This window comes from Salvelinus namaycush, chromosome 1 (genome assembly GCF_016432855.1).
Source record: "Salvelinus namaycush isolate Seneca chromosome 1, SaNama_1.0, whole genome shotgun sequence".
Lineage (NCBI taxonomy): Eukaryota > Metazoa > Chordata > Actinopteri > Salmoniformes > Salmonidae > Salvelinus > Salvelinus namaycush.
The window spans coordinates 40,290,005-40,311,257 of NC_052307.1; the positions used below are offsets into that span (position 1 = coordinate 40,290,005).

General features: G+C 40.7%; 1 protein-coding gene across 1 annotated transcript; it reads right to left on the reverse strand.

Moving 5' to 3' along the window:
* Positions 1-1,913: 1,913 nt before the first annotated feature.
* On the reverse strand, positions 1,914-21,008 carry lrrc74b (leucine rich repeat containing 74B). Its single transcript, XM_038998540.1, has 11 exons — positions 20,847-21,008; positions 20,317-20,515; positions 18,249-18,391; positions 17,114-17,246; positions 16,267-16,473; positions 10,681-10,790; positions 10,164-10,279; positions 9,810-9,888; positions 9,477-9,572; positions 9,310-9,341; positions 1,914-2,004 (listed from the first exon to the last, which is right to left on the reverse strand). Exons 1-11 carry the CDS (start codon positions 21,006-21,008, stop codon positions 1,914-1,916), a joined length of 1,368 nt encoding a protein of 455 aa, XP_038854468.1.
* Between the last annotated feature and the right edge of the window lie 245 nt (positions 21,009-21,253).

Genomic DNA, 21,253 nt, shown 5'->3' on the forward strand with positions numbered 1-21,253 from the left:
ACATGCATTTTGATAAACTGCACCTGTATTTCAAACAAAGAGTAGTTGAGGTCTCATCAAAGTCTTACCAGTGATTCCCTCATTCGAATCATTGTTCCAGGCTGAAATAGAGACACACAACAATGACATCATTAGAGATGATGATACTAAAGAATGAAGACAGACAGAGATTTGAAATTCATAACCACCTGTGGCCTTTACACACAATGCAACAGCATCAGATTCACATACCATACTCATTGACAGTCAGGCTCTGCAATCCAAACACACAGTACTGTAAACAATGGAGTGTGAGGCAGGCCTACATACGCATTACATACACAGGATGAACATATCTGTGGGTTCTGTTTGAAGATTGATGTTTATCTTCTTGGGTATGTTCTCTATGACCATAGATTGTATATTTCTCTGGGTCTCCTCAGGTATAATCATGTTTCATGTCTCTGGAGGAACTAGGGACTAACGTTCTAGATAGAATGAAACATGATTACACAGGGCAGTGACTAACCTTGAGTTTGTATGAGCTCATTTTGTATATTTGGTTCATGCCAGGACTTACCTTGAGTTTGTATGAATGTATCTTTTATATGTTCGGTCCGGTCTGGGTGATGGCTCGTTCCAGAAACTGAACTCTAGGAGAAGCTGGTTCTGCTTGAGACCAGCATTTTATTCCGCTCCTTCTGGAACTCCAGATACTCCTTCAAAGAGTTACATAATGTTTGAGATTTAGGAATTAGTCGACCAAAGTTGCCACTTCGTCCAGTAGGACAATGGTTTTTACAGAAAACACTGCCTGGTCTTATAGACTAGACATAACATAGTAAATGAAAATACAGAACAGTCAAATTAGGGGAAAGGGGGCACCTAGTCAGTTGTCCAACTGAATGTATTCAAATGAAATGTGTTTTCCGCATTTAACTCAACCCCTCTAGTATGATATGTTAAGTTTGGTATGGTTACATAAGAAAGAAGGTTACTGATCGTATAACACGAACGTCTAGCAACCCAAAAGTTCTGTGTTCGATACTCATCACGGACAACTTTAGCAATTTAGCTAATTAGCAACTACTTGCTACTTTTGAGCTATTCTGAAACTACTTAGCATGTTAGCTAACCCTTTCCCTAACCGTAACCCTAACCGCCAGCCTAAGTAATGTTAACCACCTAGCCATCTAACTTAGCTAACATTAAGCCACAACAAATTGGAATTCGTAACATATCATATGTATTGCAAATTCGTAACATATTGAACGAATTGCAATTTGTAACATATCAGGCAACTTGTAATTCGTAACATATCATACAAATTGTCATTCATAACAGATACGAAATCGATGATGGACATCCACAAATTAATACATACCATACCAAACATAACATATCTAACTAATTTGAGTGTCCCGGATTTGAATTTACTATGGTATGTGTCCAGGTTGTAAAACAATGACAGGATACTCTTACAAAAAGTTAGATTTGATATCACTTGATATGTATTTTGAATGATACATTGTGGTATTGGTTTATATAAATATAAGTATTTGTCCATGTTAAAATATATTTTTTAAACCCCTACTTGATTATTGTTCAATTTGGTTAAGCGTTCAATGCAGGGTAGCCTGCTGAATACCGCATATGTGCACTGTAACAACAAACCAGCAGGTGTCACTGTTGCATTGGCCAAACTATTTAGACCAAGCTAGACTAGAAAGAAAGTTGAGTGTCATCATTGAACAAGAGATCCGCCTATCGCCACGAAAAGGTATGTGATAACTATTCATATTAGATCAGAGTTAACATAAGATAACTTTCGGTTACATTAAAAGAAACATTGGATAATGTTAAGATTAGGGTTTCATGAGATTTCACTGCATCGTTTGAAATTGCACTGACACCAGAATTGACTGTTTCTGTCACTACTTACCAGCTTGGTACCAGGTATTCCAGCTCCCCACCACCTCACAGGGATAGTCCTGGTCTAAGTGGAGCTTGCTCTGCACCTCAGCCCTGAGTTCACAGGAAAAGGTCAAAAGACACAATATCCACAGGTAGTGGGATATGTCTGTATCACCCTCTACTGTGAAGTCAAGTCAGTGAAAGATATATGAATGGCCAAGAGAGGAGTCAGTTAGCATTTACAGCACACAGGAGAAAAAACTACAAATGAAAGATGAATCTTCTATGCCTGCAGACACTCAGTCTTGACATTGTGAACTGAGAGAGAAAGGAACAGAATTACAGTCTGAATATTGGTGGGTGGACATTAGGCTATAAAAAAATGATATCACATACTCATCAGCTTCCTCTGTACAGTATTTTATTGGACTAATGTGTTATTGCCTCTGCAATCATTTTAAATGGACTATTTTAGGGTCATCATCTTTCCAACCAAATTTCCCTGGTGTAATTCCAATGTCAAATTGAACAAAGCTACTGACAGACTCTGGTCAGAGCACAAACTAACAAACTACCAAAGATACTTGCAACTGTAGGCCTTTCTGAGACAATCAAAAATCAACAAATAATGGCTCAAAAAGAACAACATGAATGTAAAATGAGAAATAGAAATGAAAAAAACATTTTTTGTCATGTAATTACAAATTTTGCCTTATTTAGCTATGTTGGTGCTGCAATTATTTTCCTGTAGGTCCCTCAGTGAAATATGCATTAAATTAGAATAATAATTTCACTGAGCCGTATGATGAAATGTCACTAAGACAAATTGAATCCAATTCAGTATAATTTGCTGTACAAATTAGGTTATGTTTGACCCTGAATCGCCCCTCAAGAGGAGTGGTTCCCAAACTGTGTGGTGTGCACCTACGGTGGGCGTGGGTGTCCCCCCCCTATAATGTTTTTTAAATAAAAAATAATATTGTATTTAAAAAAAAATGGAACTCATTACGGCTTTAAATTACTCTTGAAAGTTGTAATAGTAGAATTGATGTATTTATTTTATTTCACCTTTATTTATTAACCAGGTAGGCCAGTTGAGAACAAGTTCTCATTCACAACTGCGACCTGGCCAAGATAAAGCAAAGCAGTGCGAGAAAAACAACACAGAGTTACACATGGGATAAACAAACGTACAGTCAATAACACAATAGAAAAATCTGTATAGAGTGTGTGAAAAATGAAGTAAGGAGGTAAGGCAATAAATAGGCCAATAGTGGCGAAGTAATTACAATTTATCAATTTACACTGGAGTGATATGTGTAGAGAGGATGTGCAAGTAGAGAATACTGGTGTGCAAAAGAGCAGAAAAACAAAAACAAATATGGGGATGAGGGAGATATTTGGTTGGATGGGCTATTTACAGATGGGCTGTGTACAGCTGCAGCGATCGGTAAGCTGCTCTGACACCTGGCGCTTAAAGTTAGTGAGGAAGATATAAGTCTTCAGCTTCAGTAATTTTTGCAATTCGTTCCAGTCATTGGCAGCAGAGAACTGAAAGGAAAGGCGGCCAAAGAAGGTGTTGGCTTGGGGATGACCAGTGAAATATACCTGCTGGAGTGCGTGCTACGGGTGGGTGTTGCTATGGTGACCAGTGAGCTGAGATAAGGCGGGGCTTTACCTAGCAGACTTGTAGATGACCTGGAGCCAGTGGGTTTGGTGACGAATATGTAGCGAGGACCAGCAAAAGAGCATACAGGTCGCAGTGGTGGGTAGTATATGGGGCTTTGGTGACAAAACGGATGGCACTGTGATAGACTGCATCCAATTTGCTGAGTAGAGTGTTGGAGGCTATTTTGTAAATGACATCGCCGAAGTCAAGGATTGGTAGGATTGTCAGTTTTGCGAGGGTATGTTTGACAGCATGAGTGAAGAAGGCTTTGTTGTGAAATAGGAAGCCGATTCTAGATTTAACTTTGGATTGGAGTTTGTGCACAACATTTGAGAGAAATAATATTTTTGTGCATATGGAACATTTCTGGGATCTATTATTTCAGCTCATGAAACATGGGACCAACACTTTACATGTTGCATTTCTATTTTTGTTCAGTCTATGTCACGTTCGTCGTAGTGAGGAGACCAAGGCGCAGCGTGATGTGAATACATTCTTCTTTAATAAAACAAAGAACACTTAAACAAACTAACAAAACAACCGTGACGCTATAATAACAGAGTGCTGACATGCAACTACACATAGACAACTACCCACAAAACCTAAATGGAAAATGGCAACCTAAATAGGATCCCCAATCAGAGACAACGATAAACAGCTGCCTCTGATTGGGAACCAATTCAGGCCACCATAAACCTACATTACCTAGACATACAAAATCCCCATAGATAAACAAAAACCCTAGACAAGACAAAAACACACATACCCACCCTCGTCACACCCTGACCTGACCAAAATAATACAGAAAATATAGAAAACTAAGGTCAGGGCGTGACAGTCTAGCTGTTTTACCCCCACCAAAATTACCCCCGCGGAACTACGCTAATCCACTGCACTGCTATTGTACTTGTACTGTACCCTCCTTTCATTCCTTGTACTTAATTGTTAGATTCAATATTGCCTACACATTCAATAGACCATTATTTGTTGGACACTGAGCACCCTTATAATTAGGTTACGATTCAAAGTAAATTCAATAATTGGGGTTCTGTTCATAACCTCAAAGTATTTCATTGCACTTTGTAAGATTTAGGTAACATGTAAGTATTTAAAACTTCCAAGTTCCAAGTAAAGTTTCCTTTTACCTTACGACCTGCAACTTGACAGCTAGCCTGCGATCATGGGTCTCAGTCTGGCGTCTTCTGTACAGGGGAGTTTTGTTAACCTTTAAATGCATTGGGCTAAATCAGGGTCAGACAGGGTGATTATTGGTATTGTTAAACAAATCTACTTTGAAACAAAAGTTTACACCTCACACACATTGTTAAATGTTTTTAATAATCTTTATTAATTATAAAATAATGAAAAATATTAATAACATTTCAACCATGAGGCCAAAGAGGGCACATTTGGTCATTGACTGCAGGAAAGGGCTATGAGCCCTGATGCTCGGTCTGATCATGAACACGCATCGCTTGCGCACATGACAGAATTCATACCTTGGTTTTTGTGGTGAATGTGAATAAAAAAGCAAAACGGTTTTGATCATGGTTTTCATACACATACCTTGTCCATAATGAAGAGGCCTATGGGATATTCATTGAAGAGGTAAGGGAGCAGGGTGGTAAATGTGATCTACATAACATACCAATACCAGTTGACATACCTGTGTATGCCTCCTCATCTGAATACATGCAGACACAGACACAAAAGTGAGCAGTTCAGTCATCTGCACCCAATACAGCTAGCCTTAACATATTGTTATAGCCTGCATATTCTTACCTCTTTGTTGACTGATATCCATTGAATTGTGTTCATTTTCTGTTTTTGAAAGATTGGCACAAATATGAAAAGATAGATGGTATCATCATCATAAAACAATATCAATTTAGATCATATAAGGGACACAACTTACCTTAAATTGAGGATTTAGTTTTTCAGTTAAGTGCCTGCACTTGCTGTCCTCTCAAATTGAAATGTTTCATTTGGGCAGTTAGGTTCCTGCAAGAACCCCCACCAACTAAGGAGGTTCCTCAATGAACCCCACCTCCTTTTCAGAGCTAGGAACCCTAAGGTTCTTAGAAGAATCCTTGTTGAACCCCAAATTACGAGAATGTACCTGTTTGACAGATGAAATTAGGCTATAGGCTGCTATACAGTATACAGTACATACGTAGATTTAAACAAGTCAAAGGATGTCCCATGGGAGCTTCCTACACTGGTTTGTACTTAGGTAAATGGGAAAATGACTTCATTTGGATCCTTCTAGAAAAAACTGTTCTTTGACTGGATTATATGGTGGGGATGCTATATTGATGATGTTTGCCTGTTCTGGTCTTGCTCAGAAGATTAACTTATTTCTTTCCACCAATACCTTAACAGCATTAACCCTAACATCAAACTAACTATGTAGTACAGCAAGGATAACATTCATTTTCTGGACCTTGACATCAGTAAAAATGACAACGGTTGTTTACACACAATCTTTAGGAAGCCTACAGATGGCAGACAGCTTTCACCCCAAAAGGCTAAAAGAGAACATTCCATGAGGCCAATTCCAAAGAGTCTGCAGAATTTGCGATCAGGAAACAGACTACAGTGTCAAATCTGCTGAATTGGAGAATCGCTTCTTGAACTGGGGTTACAGCGCTCAGGTCCTGAAAGATGCAGGTATAAGGGCCGGACGACTTGACAGACAGAACTTGTTGCGAAGGGGAGTGCCTCGTGATGCACCAGAGAGAGTGTACTTCGTTACATAATATAGCACTGAAGCAGAGAACATTATAATAATCCTAAAAAATAATTGGGGAATCATCCAAAGCGATACGCTACTATGCAAAGTTTTCTCAGAGCCACCAGTCATACGCTTTAAGAGATGTCCTACCCTAAGGGACAAATTAGTCCACAGCTACCTTCCTGGTGACTCTCAAAAAACTTGGCTTGACCACAAACCCAGGTGCTCTTTTAAATGCAACCAGTGCAACCATTGCAGAAATATTGCACAGAAAAAGTATTTTGTTGACACAACTTCTAAAATGGAGTATTATGTCAAGCATTTCATTAACTGCAAAACCACTCATGTCATCTACAGATTGGATTGTCCACAGTGTAAGGTATTCTACATTGGACGGACAAAGAGATGCCTTCAAGACCGCTTAGCGGAACAGAAGTAGGCCATACGGGTAGGCAACGAAGACTAACCTATGCCAAGGTACTACAAGTCCTTACACCATGGCGACCCTGCCTCCCTACAAGCTATGGGTATTGATCATGTTCCGGCCTCAATTAGAAAAGGGGACCGTCTTAAACAGCGAGACCAAAGGGAACGTTTTGGGATTTAAAAACTACAGGCCACTAATTACCCTGGTTTAAATTAAGATATTGATTTCTCACCTTTCTTGTAGGGTCGTGAGAGGCCTCTTTGCTGTCATCTAGTGGACATATTGCTCTATTGCCCTCAGGTATGTTTAGACTGCGGCGGTCAATATTTGCTGTGATCTAGTGTATATAAAATTTATGGCTCTCCTATTGTTACCACTTTGCCCAGTCATATTCAAGGTTAGAACTACTTTTATAGGGGATGATGCTTCTAGCGTTGATTTGCATTTTGATAACATATCTACAGTATTTCACTTTTTATATGTATAGTATTGCTTACTAGGTGTTGTCCAATGAATTCTGTAATCACTCCGTCTTCAAATCAGGGTTGATTGGAAAAAGCTGTTCAAAAGAGGACATTGACGAAGGCCATGCAGCCGAAATGCATCTGAGTTTTCAATCTTTGTTTCCATTGAACATGCCATACAAATAAAGGCATTTTAATTAACTGTATGAAGAGAGCCTTGGTCTTCCTTTCTTTTTGACATACGTAAATTTGTTGGCCAATTGCTCCACCCACCGTGCACTCTTCAAATAGCCCAAATTCCATGTCAGTGACGGGCTGTTAAGTTAAAACCAGGACTCGAATTGACGGGGTATGAGAGGGTATGCCATAGGCCTACCTTTTATTAAAGAAAATGCAAAAAGCACAGGCACATTGTTAGCTTAAGATTTGGCAAATATGTTATAAAGTGATCAATAACAACGCTTTGGTCCGCAATGCTTTATGCTAGAAACAAGCTGAAAAATACACCGGAAAAACATAAATCCAATGCATATGGGGGATATCATTGTTTAATTTCTTTGACATTCAGAGACTGAGCTACAATCTTCTATAGCCGAGGAGACAGAACATGGTTGCTTGGGAAGTAATCTAATTCTGTCACTATCAATTGATTAAGCTATTTACATTCTGTACAATAGAAGATGTTTAAACTCAGACAGCTTTTAGAAAACATTTGTTACCTCTGTTGAGTTAAGCCAAGGAAGAAGAGTCGCCAGCAGTTAAAGCTTACATTTTTTCTGTGTCGGTAGGCCTACTGTCTGGGGTGGAAAGGTAGACCTAACTTTTGAAACTACCATCCTCAGATTCCTCACATTTCTGATTTCATTATTTGCAAACAGGGAGAGTTTCGTTGAAAATAAGATACACTGATTTGGCATTGGAGGAATATGATAAGATGAACACATAGGCCTAGCTCTCTGTCCATTCGTAGCCTGTAATTTCAGTCATTTGTGTGGTATTAAAAAAATATTTTGCTAATATGTAAAATTATGCAGAATTGCATGACATTTTTATAAAAGGCTATTTTTTCTCTCGGACCTGGAAATACGATGATAGATTAATTCAATACTTTTTCCACCCCTACTGTTGTCCATAGTGGTCTGTGAACCCACAATATTCTGGCCCCCAAGCCATGCATTGCCATGTAATGCTTACAGGACTAAGAACAGTTTCTAAAACGGCATAAGGCTCTGGTCTGTCCAAGAAGTGAGGTAAGGATGTTCTTTGCTATCCACATTATGTTTTCATTATTCTTTTGGGTATAGGGGAGGGTCACTTGTATTTTTCAAGCGTCCAGGGAGGGTTTAGGTAAAATAAACTTAGCTGAAGTGATGGCCATCCATTTTCATTACAGAGAGGTCCGATCTTCTCTATCTAATTACAAATAACATTCACACCCTAATTGGAGTGCCCAGGATTATGTTTACTAGATAAAGTCTACCCCTGAGTCCAGGTTGAAAATATGAGTGTGATGGTCTGGTGGGTAGGCACTATTATCTGTACACATTGTCCAACATAGACCATATAGGAATGTACACAGTACAGATAGGATGTGAAAGCAATATATCATTTATACAGATCATGATGTTCCCAAAAATGAATACCCATTTCCACAAGCACTAAGATGTAAAATACAAGTACTGTAGTTCTTCAATACAATTGACAAGTTGTCTTGGTGCTGTAGGTGAGAAAGGTTGTCAATGCATTGTGCATTCAATTCACCTAGATTTCATAAACATCTGATATTCCAGATACTTTGCTGCCTTGAAGAAAATATCTCCTCTTGATGGGTCAAACCAGGCCACTAAGGAAATTAAAAACAAAATTGTATTAGTCTAACAACTTATTAACTTGTTTCATTCAGACTCCCTTCATGGTTGGTGATTCTCTTTAATAGAACAAACCATTGTAATGTTTCACTGCTTTGCTTTGCAAAAACAATATAGACTTTGGGTCGTTGCTTGGTAATGCAAAGTAATCAAATGGAAAACCTCTCACTTAGGCCTTTGGTTTTCTGAATGTGTCGATTCTTCCTCCATGTTTGACTCTGATGTTTGGGAATATGTCTGTTAAGGCAACGTACAAATCCTCAAAGTCCTGATTCACTGTTATGTCCTAGAGGTTATAGTGTACAGAGACACAGAGACACACATTATCAGGTGAGTGGCTTTGCATCAATAGGTAGGTGGTGTGTTGTGAAAGGGTCATTCATCCAAGTGAAAATAACACAAGTGAAAATCCATGACCTACAGAAAAGTCCAGGCACTCCATAGCTGATTCTGGGTTTCCCTGGATTGCTTTCAGGACTCCGTAACACCCGGCAGTCTGTATAGGATTCCTCCCCATCTGACCAGAGGCAGGTCAATTAACATAGAATCACAAAGATAACACTGGCAGATATTAATAGACATAGTATCAAATATCATTTTTTGTCTTTCTACGACCTCGTTTTTGGGGCTGCTTCTTGGGTGTTTATCTTGAAAAATATAGTGATGAGCCATTTTATCCCACTTTTACTAATTTCTCCCTCACGCATATTCCCCACTGCTTTCCATACTACAGCCAATCTCTTTTCTGACTTACATTGAGTTTTTTTATTGTTTTGTTTACTTTCAGGCCCATGGTGAAGCGGATCGCACCTTCAGGGGGTATTCGATTGTTACTGTGGGAGATATAAAAAAAAAATAAGTGTTGGGGGTGTGAGGCAAGCAATATAAAACTGTTGCCTTTCAAAGGACGTCTTTACATTTTGATATGATAGCAGTTATCTTGTAGAAAGTTTTGCAAGCAAATTTCAACAGGTAGTCATCCGTCTAAATAAAAAGCTTTACGCCATACCCTGCTGCCTATATTAGGACCATCTGTTTAATAACTTTTAATGTTAAATGAGAAAAGTGTATAATCATAACAAGCAAATACAGGCAAAAATCTTTGTACCTTATATTGAGGTCCTCTAGAGTGTTGTTGTCTTTGAGAGCCTCTCCTAAAGCTACGGCTCCATCCTTACCCAGGCCGTTGTAAGACAGATCCAGTGTTCTGAGGAATATGTTGGCCTGGGACATTACAAGTGAATGGTATTATTACAAACCATTCTACAGTACTCCGGAACAGAATATCTGATTAAACTGAGCTCATTTAGAGTTTCATGAAATCATTTGAACAAGATCAGATACTGTAGATGTTATCTCGGGAACCCAGAACCAAAATCTAGCGCCAGAGCTTGTATGTCTGTCCACAAGAGATTAATAGATGAAAAGCAAAGTTTTATCAAATATCATACTGTATAAATGGGTTGAATTGATCCATTAGAAAGGTTATTACGTATTGTGTTAGCCTCAGGCATTCACAAAGTGAGGACTAGGCATATTACTGCAAAGCCGTCTGAAATCAACAGATACCCATCTATGTACTAGACCTAGATTTCATAACATGTACGCTATGTTATATGATTTACCCCAAGGCCTTTAGCCAAAGCCACCGCTCCTTTCCCGCGTATACAGTTCCAGGCCAGACTCAATGATTTCAGCCCTGTGTTCTCAGCGATAGCATGTCCCAGGACCTGACCTGATGAGAGAAAAATAAGCTGTGTCTCAATAGTCTTAAGTGGCCTCCTCAATGGCCTCCTCAGTTTTATGTGTCCCACTTGTCTCCTCTTCTTGTCACCTGGAAGCAATATGGTGGATCCCTACCACTACCAGGATTTTGCTTTCACCTGTCCACCTTTCTTTTCTGTCCGTGTATATGAAGGAAAGGAGAGAAGGAGAGGATTGCCACTTTAAACGGAGATGAACCCCAAGAGAGTGGATTATCCTCATTGAGGAGTAATGCATTTCTATCACAATGATCATATCACCTTTCAACACATATAATTCACTGTTATAGACAGTGATGGCTCTCTATTTACCTAATTTTGCTCTGTGGAAAGGCAATAACAGTCAAGAAAAATGAATAAAATGTCAGTATATCTTCAATGACACTGTTAATCATCATGGGTCAATATTCAAGACGGGTGTTCCTATGACAACAATCACAACGTATGAGAAAATTATATATAATTTATTAAATCAGTGATGGGAAGAGTACTAAGTGTCTGATATGAGTGTATGATTCAAAACTAATAAACACTGATCCTTTTAGAAGAGACAGTGAAGATAATACGAACACACACACTACCCCCTCCACCCACACTTGGAAGACACTTCCCATGTGGAAAAAACATTATAGGTATATTTCTCAAGAATTAGAATTATACTAAAATGGTATTTGAATTAGAATTCCTGTATTTTCGTTACATAAAAAGTGTATTTATAATGTATTTCAAGTATTCTTTTGTAACTACACTTCCACTTATTAACCACATCAGCTATTGTAATTAGTCACGTAAAGGTTACCTTGATTGAAGCAGTTGTGGCCATAGCTACAAATTAGTGATGGGTCTTTCACGAATGGCTGAGCCAACTCACTCATAGTCACACACTTAGTAGCCGAGGAGAGAGAGGATGGACACTTGTGAAAACAACAGCTATAAAATTAGTCGGAAGCACAGTAGCATTTGGATGCATTTTAATCATGTAGACAATGTTAGAGCACAGTGTAGAATTTGCCGAAACAAAATCTCATATAAAGCCGGTTCTACGCACAGCCTACACCGGCGAACTGTGCACCCAACTGTGAAGCTAACTGTAGCGGAGCTTCGAGAAACTAGCGGGCCTCCTAGTGATAGTGGTGGAGCCAGCACCTCCACACGTGGAGAAGTATCCACTCAGTCAAGTAGGCCTACTCCGCGACCCACAGTAACGCAGTCTTCTATGGACCAGTTTATGCCAAAACAAGGCCAAATTGATATTGCATTGGCTAAAATGATTGCCACCGATTTCCAATCATTTTCAATTGTGGAGGTTGTGGAGGTTTAAGAAATTATAGCAATAGTCTAAATCCAATGTACACAATTTCAAGCAGGAAAACCCTTTCAAAATCACTTATTCCACAACTGTACGAGAGCACACAGGCTTCAGTGCGGGAAAGAGTCCAAAAAGCTACTGCAGTTTGCCTTACCACTGACTGCTGGACATCAAGGGTAACCACTTCTTACATGTTGGTTACATGTCACTTCATTGAAGATTTTTCGATGTCTAGCTGTCTTCTGGACTGCTTTGTGTTCAGCGACAGACACCTCAGAGAACTTGGCAGAGGAACTGTTGAGAGTGGCCAGAGAATGGCAAGTAGATGGAAAAGTGGTCTGTTGTATTAGCGACAATGCAGCTAACATAACCAAAGCCATGAAAATGTTTAAATGGACCCATCATCCATCTCTTGCCAACACAATCAACCTGATTGTAAGAGATGCTCTGAAGGTGATGAAGCCCACTGTGGACAAAGTGAAAGCAGCTCTGGAATACTTCCACAGGAGCACAGTAGGCGCTGAAAAACTAAAGTCTACACAACGCCGATGGGGATGCCTGAGCTGAGGCCTAAACAAGACTGCACTACAAGGTGGAATTCAACATTTTATATGTTGAAGCGGTTTCTTGAGTCAAAGGATGCCATCATCTCTACCCTGACCATTGTCAATGCACCTGTTGATGCTCTGACCCAAGAGGAATGGGAGGTGGTGGAGGAGGTGTGCAGAGTCCTGGAACCCTTTGAGCAGGTCACTGTGGAGATCAGTGGAGAGAGGTACAGTAAGCAGTTCATCATTATTTAATCCAGTATTATATATGTATATGAGCAGTAGATGAGAATGTAGTATCAGTAGACAAAACATGAACCTGAACTAATAAGTTAATGTTCTCTCTTTTCAGCTTTGTGACAGCCTCAAAAATGATACTCCTGTGTAAGGATCTGCAGCGAATCACAGCCAGCCGCTAGAGAGAAGCAAATGTAACCACAGGACATGTGACAGAGTTGATGGACACCCTATGCTCATCAATGGACAGAAAGTTCCACAGAATGGAATATAACCATGTGCTATCAGAAACCGCTGCACTTGACCCCAGGTTTAAGAAGTTAGCCTTCAGTGATGCCAGAGCGATTGATGAGGCTCTTCAAAGAATAACCTCAGCAGCAGGGAGGGACAGCCCGAGCAGTCAGCTGGCTCAGGCACCAGGGCAACAGGAAGAAGAGGGATCAGATGGAGCAGAAGCACCAGCAGTCGTGCCACAAACATCTGCTGTTTGGATGCTGTTTGACGAGAGAGCAACTGGGGATGCAGCATGAAGGGATCCCTCAGCAGACGCCATAATGGAGGTCCGATCCTATTTGGAGGAGCCCCTCCTCCAAAGGTCTGCAGATCCTCTGAGCTGGTGGAAGAACAAGGCCTCTGTCTACCCACGGCTTACTAATAAGGTCATGACAGGGAGACTGCAATAGTGACCACATCTGTTCCCTCTGAGAGGGTCTTCTCAAAAACGGGACAAATAATTACTAAGAGAAGAAACCGCATCAGCCCCTCAAGTGAGGCAGCTTGCATTTCTGAATGCAAATCTCTCATAAAAGCAAAATATGGTCAGCATTGCTGTGTGCTGCTGGTTATAACATGGCACTAAAGAAGAGAGAGAAAAGAGGGACCAGTTTAATGTTTTAAGTGGGATGCTGCAGTTTTGCACATTGTTATTTATTTTCTTTGATATGGTGCAATATTCTATTATTATGTTGTTCAGATTGTATTTGTTTTGAATGGTTAGATTTATATGCACTTTGTTTATATACATGAAAAATATATACTTTAAATGCAAATGTTTAATAGCATTATTTTTCATAACAAACCCAATGCATTTTTAAATACATTGTGGTTAAGGTAGAGTATGGGTTCATTTAATAATTTAATTAGAATTGTTCAACACTGTTCAACTGGAAAAAAATACAAAACATATTGTTTTAAGGAGACGTTTGGGAGCCAAAAGAGCTAGCTCTTTTTGGTGAGCTGAGCCGAACAAGCCAGCTCACTGAAAAGAGCCAGAATTTCCATCACTACGTCAAATCACAAAGTGCACCATTGGGATTTCACTCTTTAGTTGTTCATATTACGGTAATACATTTACATTTTAATAAAACATGTAATATGTAAGGTGTAATTAAAAGTACAACATTATTCAGTTTGAAAATGAACATCAAAACATTTAAATAAGCTAAATATGAGGAACAAGATCATGTAATAAATCAAAACTTCAGCAGCAGAAAAGGATGCTGGGTAACATGCAAATTATTGTGTACATGTCTTATTGAGGGGAGTGTGTTTTCATTAGTATATTTTCTTGAGATATGAAAAAGTATACTCTCAAGAAACATGTTCCTCAGCTGTGCATGTTTGCTTATGTGGAATAAACGATCTTTGTCAACTTTCTCTGCACTCTTCTGAACAGGAATTCAGAAAGTACTTCAAAACTCATTATTGGCACTGAAAAACTACAGTGCCTTGCAAAACCATTCATATGTAACCGATGTGAAATGGCTAGCTAGGTAGCGGTGGTGCGCGCTATAGCAGCCTTTCAGTCGGTGACGTCACTTGCTCTGAGACTTGAAGTAGTGGTTCCCCTTGCTCTGTACACATACACCTTGGATTTCTTCAAATGTTATTGTTGCAAAGTGGGATTAAAATGGATTTAATTGTATTTTTTTTGGTCAACAATCTACACAAAATACGTTAATCTCAAAGTGGAAGATTTCTCAATTTTTTTTTGTTAAGATTGATAGAAATTAAATAACTAAAATATAGTCGTTGCACAAGTATTCAACTCCCTGAGTCAATACATGTTAGAAACACCTTTGGCAGCGGGTCTTGTGAGTCTTCTTGGGTAGGTCTCTACGAGCTTTATACACCTGAATTGTGCCATATTAGCCCTTTATTATTTTCATAATTCTTCAATCTCTGTAAAATGTTGGTGCTCATGGCTACACAGCAATTTTCTAGTCTTGCAATAGATGTTCAATCAGATTTAAGTCAAAACTGTAAGTTGGCCACTCAGGAACATTCACTGTCTTCTTGGTGAGTGTAGATTGTGTTCTGAGTTATTGTCCTACTGAAAGGTGACTTCCTCTCCCAGTGTCTGTTGTAAAGCAGACGGAAGCAGGTTTTCCTCTAGGATTTCTCCTGCTCTTAGCTCAACCCGTTTCTTTGCCAAAGTATTTGCCAATGTCAAGCATACCCATACCATGATGCAGCCACCACCATGCTTTAAAATAAGGCGGCAGTTACTCAGTGATGTAACTGATGTAACTAAAAGTTTTGCATTTAGGCTTTTGCAATATTACTTTAGTGCCTTGTTACATACAATATGTATGTTTTGGAATATTTTTATTCTATATATTTGTATTCTTCTTTTCACTCTGTCATTTAAGTTATTCATTGTGGAGTCATTACAATGTTGTTGATTCATCCTCAGTTTTCTCCCATCACAGCCATTGAACTCTGTAACTGTTTTACAATCACCAATGGCGTGGTAACATCCCTGAGCAGTTTCATTCCTGTGCTGCAGCTCAATTCAGAAGATCCTACTGTCTTTGATGTGTCTGGGTCGTTTAATACATAATCCCCAGCATAATTATTAACTTGACCTTATTAAAGAGATATTCAATGTCTGATTTGATATTGTTACCGATCTACCAATCACTGCCCTTTTTATGAAGCTTTCGAAAGGCTCCCTGGTCTTTGTAGTTGAATATGTGCTTGAAATTCAATACTTGACTGAGGGACCTTACAGATGTTGTATGTATGGGGAACAGAGGAAGGGTTAGTCATGAAAAAATCATGTCAATCCCTATTATTTCGGGCGGGTACCCTACCCAAACTCTTTCCCTCTCTGTCACCTCTTCATGCCCAGGGTATCCAACCTCTAATGTAATGTACTGTTTGTTGAAGCTTAAGTCCAGGGTTTGGGTTAGATAGACACACTACTACAACCCTACTGTACCTGCTGTGTCTCCCATCATGTTGTGGCTAAGGTCTCCAACACACACACACACACACACACACACACACACACACACACACACACACACACACACACACACACACACACACACACACACACACACACCCTACCTGCTGCATCTCCTATGGTGTTGTGACTGAGGTCTAGGGTCTCCAGCTTGGTGTTGGAGGTCAGGGTCTGGGCCAGGTGTTGTGCGGCCCGGTCAGCCAGCTCGTTCCCGGACATGCTGAGTGAGACCAGTGTGGTGTTCTCCAGCAGCATACTGGACAGGGTCTGGGCACCACACTCCCCCAGCCTGTTCTCCCCCAAGTCCACTTCTGAGAAGGAGACACACAGGTCACAGAGAGGTCTGAGGTCATACAGGGTTAGAGTAGAGCAGAAGGTTGAGCTGTTAGTTGTTGTTTGTGAATATCTGTCCTATCCTCTTATATGGTATAGGTTGTCATTAATGTATTCATCCTGTTGTAATGTCTGCCTGCCACATTATAAAGATTATTCAATTGATTTGTATTTGTTGAAACCAATTTGTTCTCTCATCAAAGCTACAATGTTTAAAATCTAATGTAATCGAATGAGTCATCTGCCATCTTTGTTCAGGTGAGATACAATCTTAAAGCATCACATTCCACTTTCGTTGGCAGCAGTTAACCTATTATTCTAATAGCAGTGTCATTAAGGCATTGTGAATGACATTTATTAGTTCTGAATTAGAACCATTGGAATTGTGGTTGTGGATTTAATGACACACTCAGCGGTGAAACAATTTCTCCCTTGGATCATGAACTGTGTACGGAGCTTGCTGCTAGCTAGACACTGACTGAATGTTAAATAGGTCCCTAGGTGTCGAGGCACGACAAGGATGGCAGTGAGTGAGGTCGGCGTGCGGATGGATGTGGGTGGCACCGCCGCCTTCTTGAGTCCCCTGGGCCTCGGATTGGAGGTTGGTGGAGTGCCCACCTGTGATGTAACAGTTCTCCTTTAACATCTCGGCCATGGCAGCCCCGCCAGTCCCTTCCATGCAATTATCCCTGAGGTTCAGCTTCAGGAGGGAAGTGTTGGTTACCAAGGAAACCGCCAGTGCTTTGGTGCCCTACAGAACACATTTCACACAAAGACTATTTAGTTTGTTTCTCTCTCTCTTTTCTCTTTTTCTCTCTCTTTCGTCTCCTGTTGTTTTCCCCCCCTCTTTTTTTAGAAATGGAAATAGGAGGATGTGCTCTCGAGAGCAGGTGTGTGCCTGTATGTGTGGGTTTTTGCCTCTTTTACCAGGTACCTATTATGAAAACACCTCACCCATCTAATGGGTGCCGGAATGACCTTCTTCTTTATTGAAGGACCTCTCATATCCGCTAGGCTTTTGTTGCACAGTTTAATAATAAAAGAGATGCTCCATGGTTTAGACTAATGAAGCAGACAGAGGTCACATGGAGGGAGGCGTGGGTTCAGGGAATGAGACAGTCTAAGAAATTATAGTTTTGCCTGGCTAAAGAGAGAGTACATGGCTGTGCAGATAATATGAAAGATACCTTTTACCTTAGCTTCAGGCTCCAGTCAGCCAGCCGTATCAGTACATTTGGTCTTAAACAGTATCCAGAACATACGATTATCTACTTAGCATTTAGATAACAAGCATATGGCTGGCTACTGTGGTTTTTCAGTGCTGTTTTAAGTCCACAGCTTTTGCAGAGGCAAGGTAAAGATTCATTTGAATATTCTGTTGTAAAGGCTTCATAATTCTGTCAGGATAATGACACAGCAGAGTTCATAACCGTAGTCCTGACAATTGACTTCAGTTACAGTATGACACAGAACATTATATAGCTAAGCTAGTTGGCTAGTTTTAATCTAGATAATTAGCTAAACCGAATACCGTTTATCTCATCGCTGTGTAGCCAAAAGCCAATCGTCAAAACCTGACCTGTTACAAATTCTGGAACGTGTTATGCCATACATACTGTCTATTCATAGTGTTATGTAGCCTTAATGATACAGAGTTAAGTAAAGAGTAACTGAATGAGGGAGCATGAGGGAGAGACCGTGGAAGGGAACATTTTTGCATTATTAAACAGGGCACTGGCCTGGTCAGTCTTACCTGAGGCCCTAGGCCATGGTGCATCATGGTCAGCTCAGTGTTGCCCATGTGTTTCAGGAAATAGGATACAGGGACTACGTTGAACATTCTACACGCCTCCCTGTATCGAGTCTGGCCCGTCGGGTCATACGCCTCCCTCACATCTGCAACAGAACCGAGCAGACACAATACATATACTTTAGCTGGGCTTGAATGAACTTGCCTGACACAATGTCTCAAGTTTTAAGTAGAATAAAAACACACGAGAAGTAGAAGAAGGTAAGAAAGCTACAGGGTCAGTTCCAGGGTCAGTGCCAATACCATATTTATAATGTGAAGGGATACTGGAGTGGTAGGGGAAGATATGTTTAGGGGTAAGGTGGCTAGGCATCAGGAGAAGGAGATGGAGATGTGTTGATGGAAGTTGGGCATTGTGTCTTAATGACGCAGAATTCAATTCACCGGCAACAAGGAAAGCAGCCTCCAGAGGCAAGGTTTTCTGCTTGTTTATAGCCTCGTACAGTTCATTAAGTACTACCTTGTTGTTTTTCTTGTCCTGAGGTGGAATATTTACAGCAGTCACGATAACAGCTGAAAACTCTCTCAGGAGTTAGAAGGGTATTCCAAGACGGGTTAACAATGGGTCAAGACTTAGAGACGCTAGAGTCAGCACAACATTTGCTGTTGATGAAGCGGCATACCCCTCCCCCTCTCGGTTTCCCTGAATCCAATATCCTCTGCTCGGTGAACGGAGAATCCATCAAACCGGATTGCTTTGGGGGGTATCTTGTCCGAAAGCCATGCTTCAGAATGGCAGAGAGTCCCGTTGAAAGCAAATCTGCGATCGGAGGTCATCCATCTTATTATCAAGAAACTGGAAATTGGCCAATAGAATGGAGGGAAGAGGTGGGCGGTTTTCCCTTCACCTTAATCTCCCCAGGGTTCTCCCTCTCCTGTCTCTTTTTTGCTGACGTTTCCTCTTGAATTACACAAAGAGCCCAGGGCAGACGAGTTGAAGTGGACGTTGAAGCCAGAATAGAGGTTAGTTACGTGATGTACAAAAGTTATTTTCGAGCATAATAAATGATAACGGATGCATTCCGTGCAAAATAAATAAAGATAAACGCCAAAATAGTTGGGTCAGAGCTCACAAGACGGCAGCCATACAGTACGGCGCCATCTTGAAAATGGAACCAATAGAACAGTCCCAACACAGCAAACTCCGTCCACTGAGCACTTCAGACAAACTAAAGCAAACGCTCAAAGTATTTGAAAGATTTCAAATAGTATTTGAACCCAGATCTAAACCAGCCATACGTTTCTCCAACAGAGCCGCTCACTGTCAAAACATTGAGTTAAAGGACTTGGCATCTCTACATATGCCTCTGAGACATTCTAAGCTGTCAATGTGACTTTGGTCGTTAAAGTCCCTTGCGGTTGATTTCACCACGTATGGGGACTGGGTAGTAGGTTCTAGCTCATTCATGTAACAGATGGCCTTCACTTATGGTGAAAGAGGCCTTACTACAAAGCCTAGATGAAGTCATTAAGATGCAGAACAGGAATATATGTTTGTGCAGGAGTGTGTGTAGGTGTTTGTTTCTGCCATCCCTTCAACTGATCAGTAGGAAAAGCGAAGAGGGGGAGGGGAAGTGAGAGATGGAAAGAGAGAGAGAGATTTATTGGGACAGTTGCTCATGTTCAAAGCATGATCTAAATATGATCAAATGATCACAGCGGGGCTTCAGAAATAAGATGAGGTTTATTTTCTATGAAAGAGTGAGAGAGAATATGAAATTGGAAATGATGTCTTCCCAGAAAGAGAGAGCAAGAGAGAGAGAGAGAGAGAGGGAGGGATACAAACAGAAAGAGCATGTGAAAGTGTGATGATCTATCAGAGATGAAAAGGTTAATGTTAAACGCATGACTCATCAGTTAGCCATTTCTCTTCCCCCGAGACGAGTGGCAAACCACACGCACGCTCTGCCCCTTAACTCTCGTACACCCTTTATCAGAACTTGTGATTTACCCACCTTTCTCTCGTTCTCTCTTTTATTAAGAACTCGCAGCGCTACGATGTGCTACCTACCTCCCAGCTCCAAGTCTGTGTCATAGTCCTCATCTGAAGCTGTGATGACACATTCCTTCCCCCTCTCCTGTGTGTCTCCATCGCCACCTCCACTGCCCTCTTCTTCCTCCTCTTCCCCCTCATCCTCCTTTCTCTCACCCCTGACTGACACCTCCCCCTCAGGGCTAGAGTGGCGGCCGGACCCTGACCGGGTCACTGTCTGCAGCATGAAGTGGGAGAGAATGTGGCTGAGGCTCAAAGAATTGACACTGATCATACTGTAGCAGCTGGTTTTAGAATAATAGTGGAGACATCCCTATATTAGAGATGTACTGTAAGTACAGGGCTGCATAACTCAAACTCTTGAGAGCTGTAGTACGCTGGTATTTATTCATGCCTTTTAATCAGAGGCGAATCAAGAAAACCAGTAGGACTGTGGATATTGACAAAAGTAAAAGACAAGTGACGAAAAAAACATTTTCCAGTGACACACTACCAAATCTATGTCCTCCAACTATTATCTCTCAAGTCAGATCCACCTGCTCATTTACCTGTCTGTCAACACTTCCCCTACTGAAAGCTTTCCTGGGTCTGCTGGGTGGTCGGCTCCCTATCCCACCCAGCTGCGCTTTCTCGCTCTCCGTCTCCGCGTCATCATCCTCCAGCACAGACGGCAGCAGGGACTCTTTGGCCAACTTCTTCCCAACGACCATGGTTCCAACACAATGGACTTGGCTTGTCTTCCACCCAATATATTTTGTTGCCTGTAAGCTTTCACAAGTAGTTTTGCTAGTTTGAACGTGCCGATGTAAATCTTACGATGTGTTAGAAATCAGTGCAGTGAACTTTTTGGCTGCTGCCCCAACATATCTTGCTCAGTAGGAGGGTCAACCTAGTAAAAACTATTGACTGGCAAGCTATTCAGCTAATTAGGAAGTTGTGGGCTTTTCACTCTGGC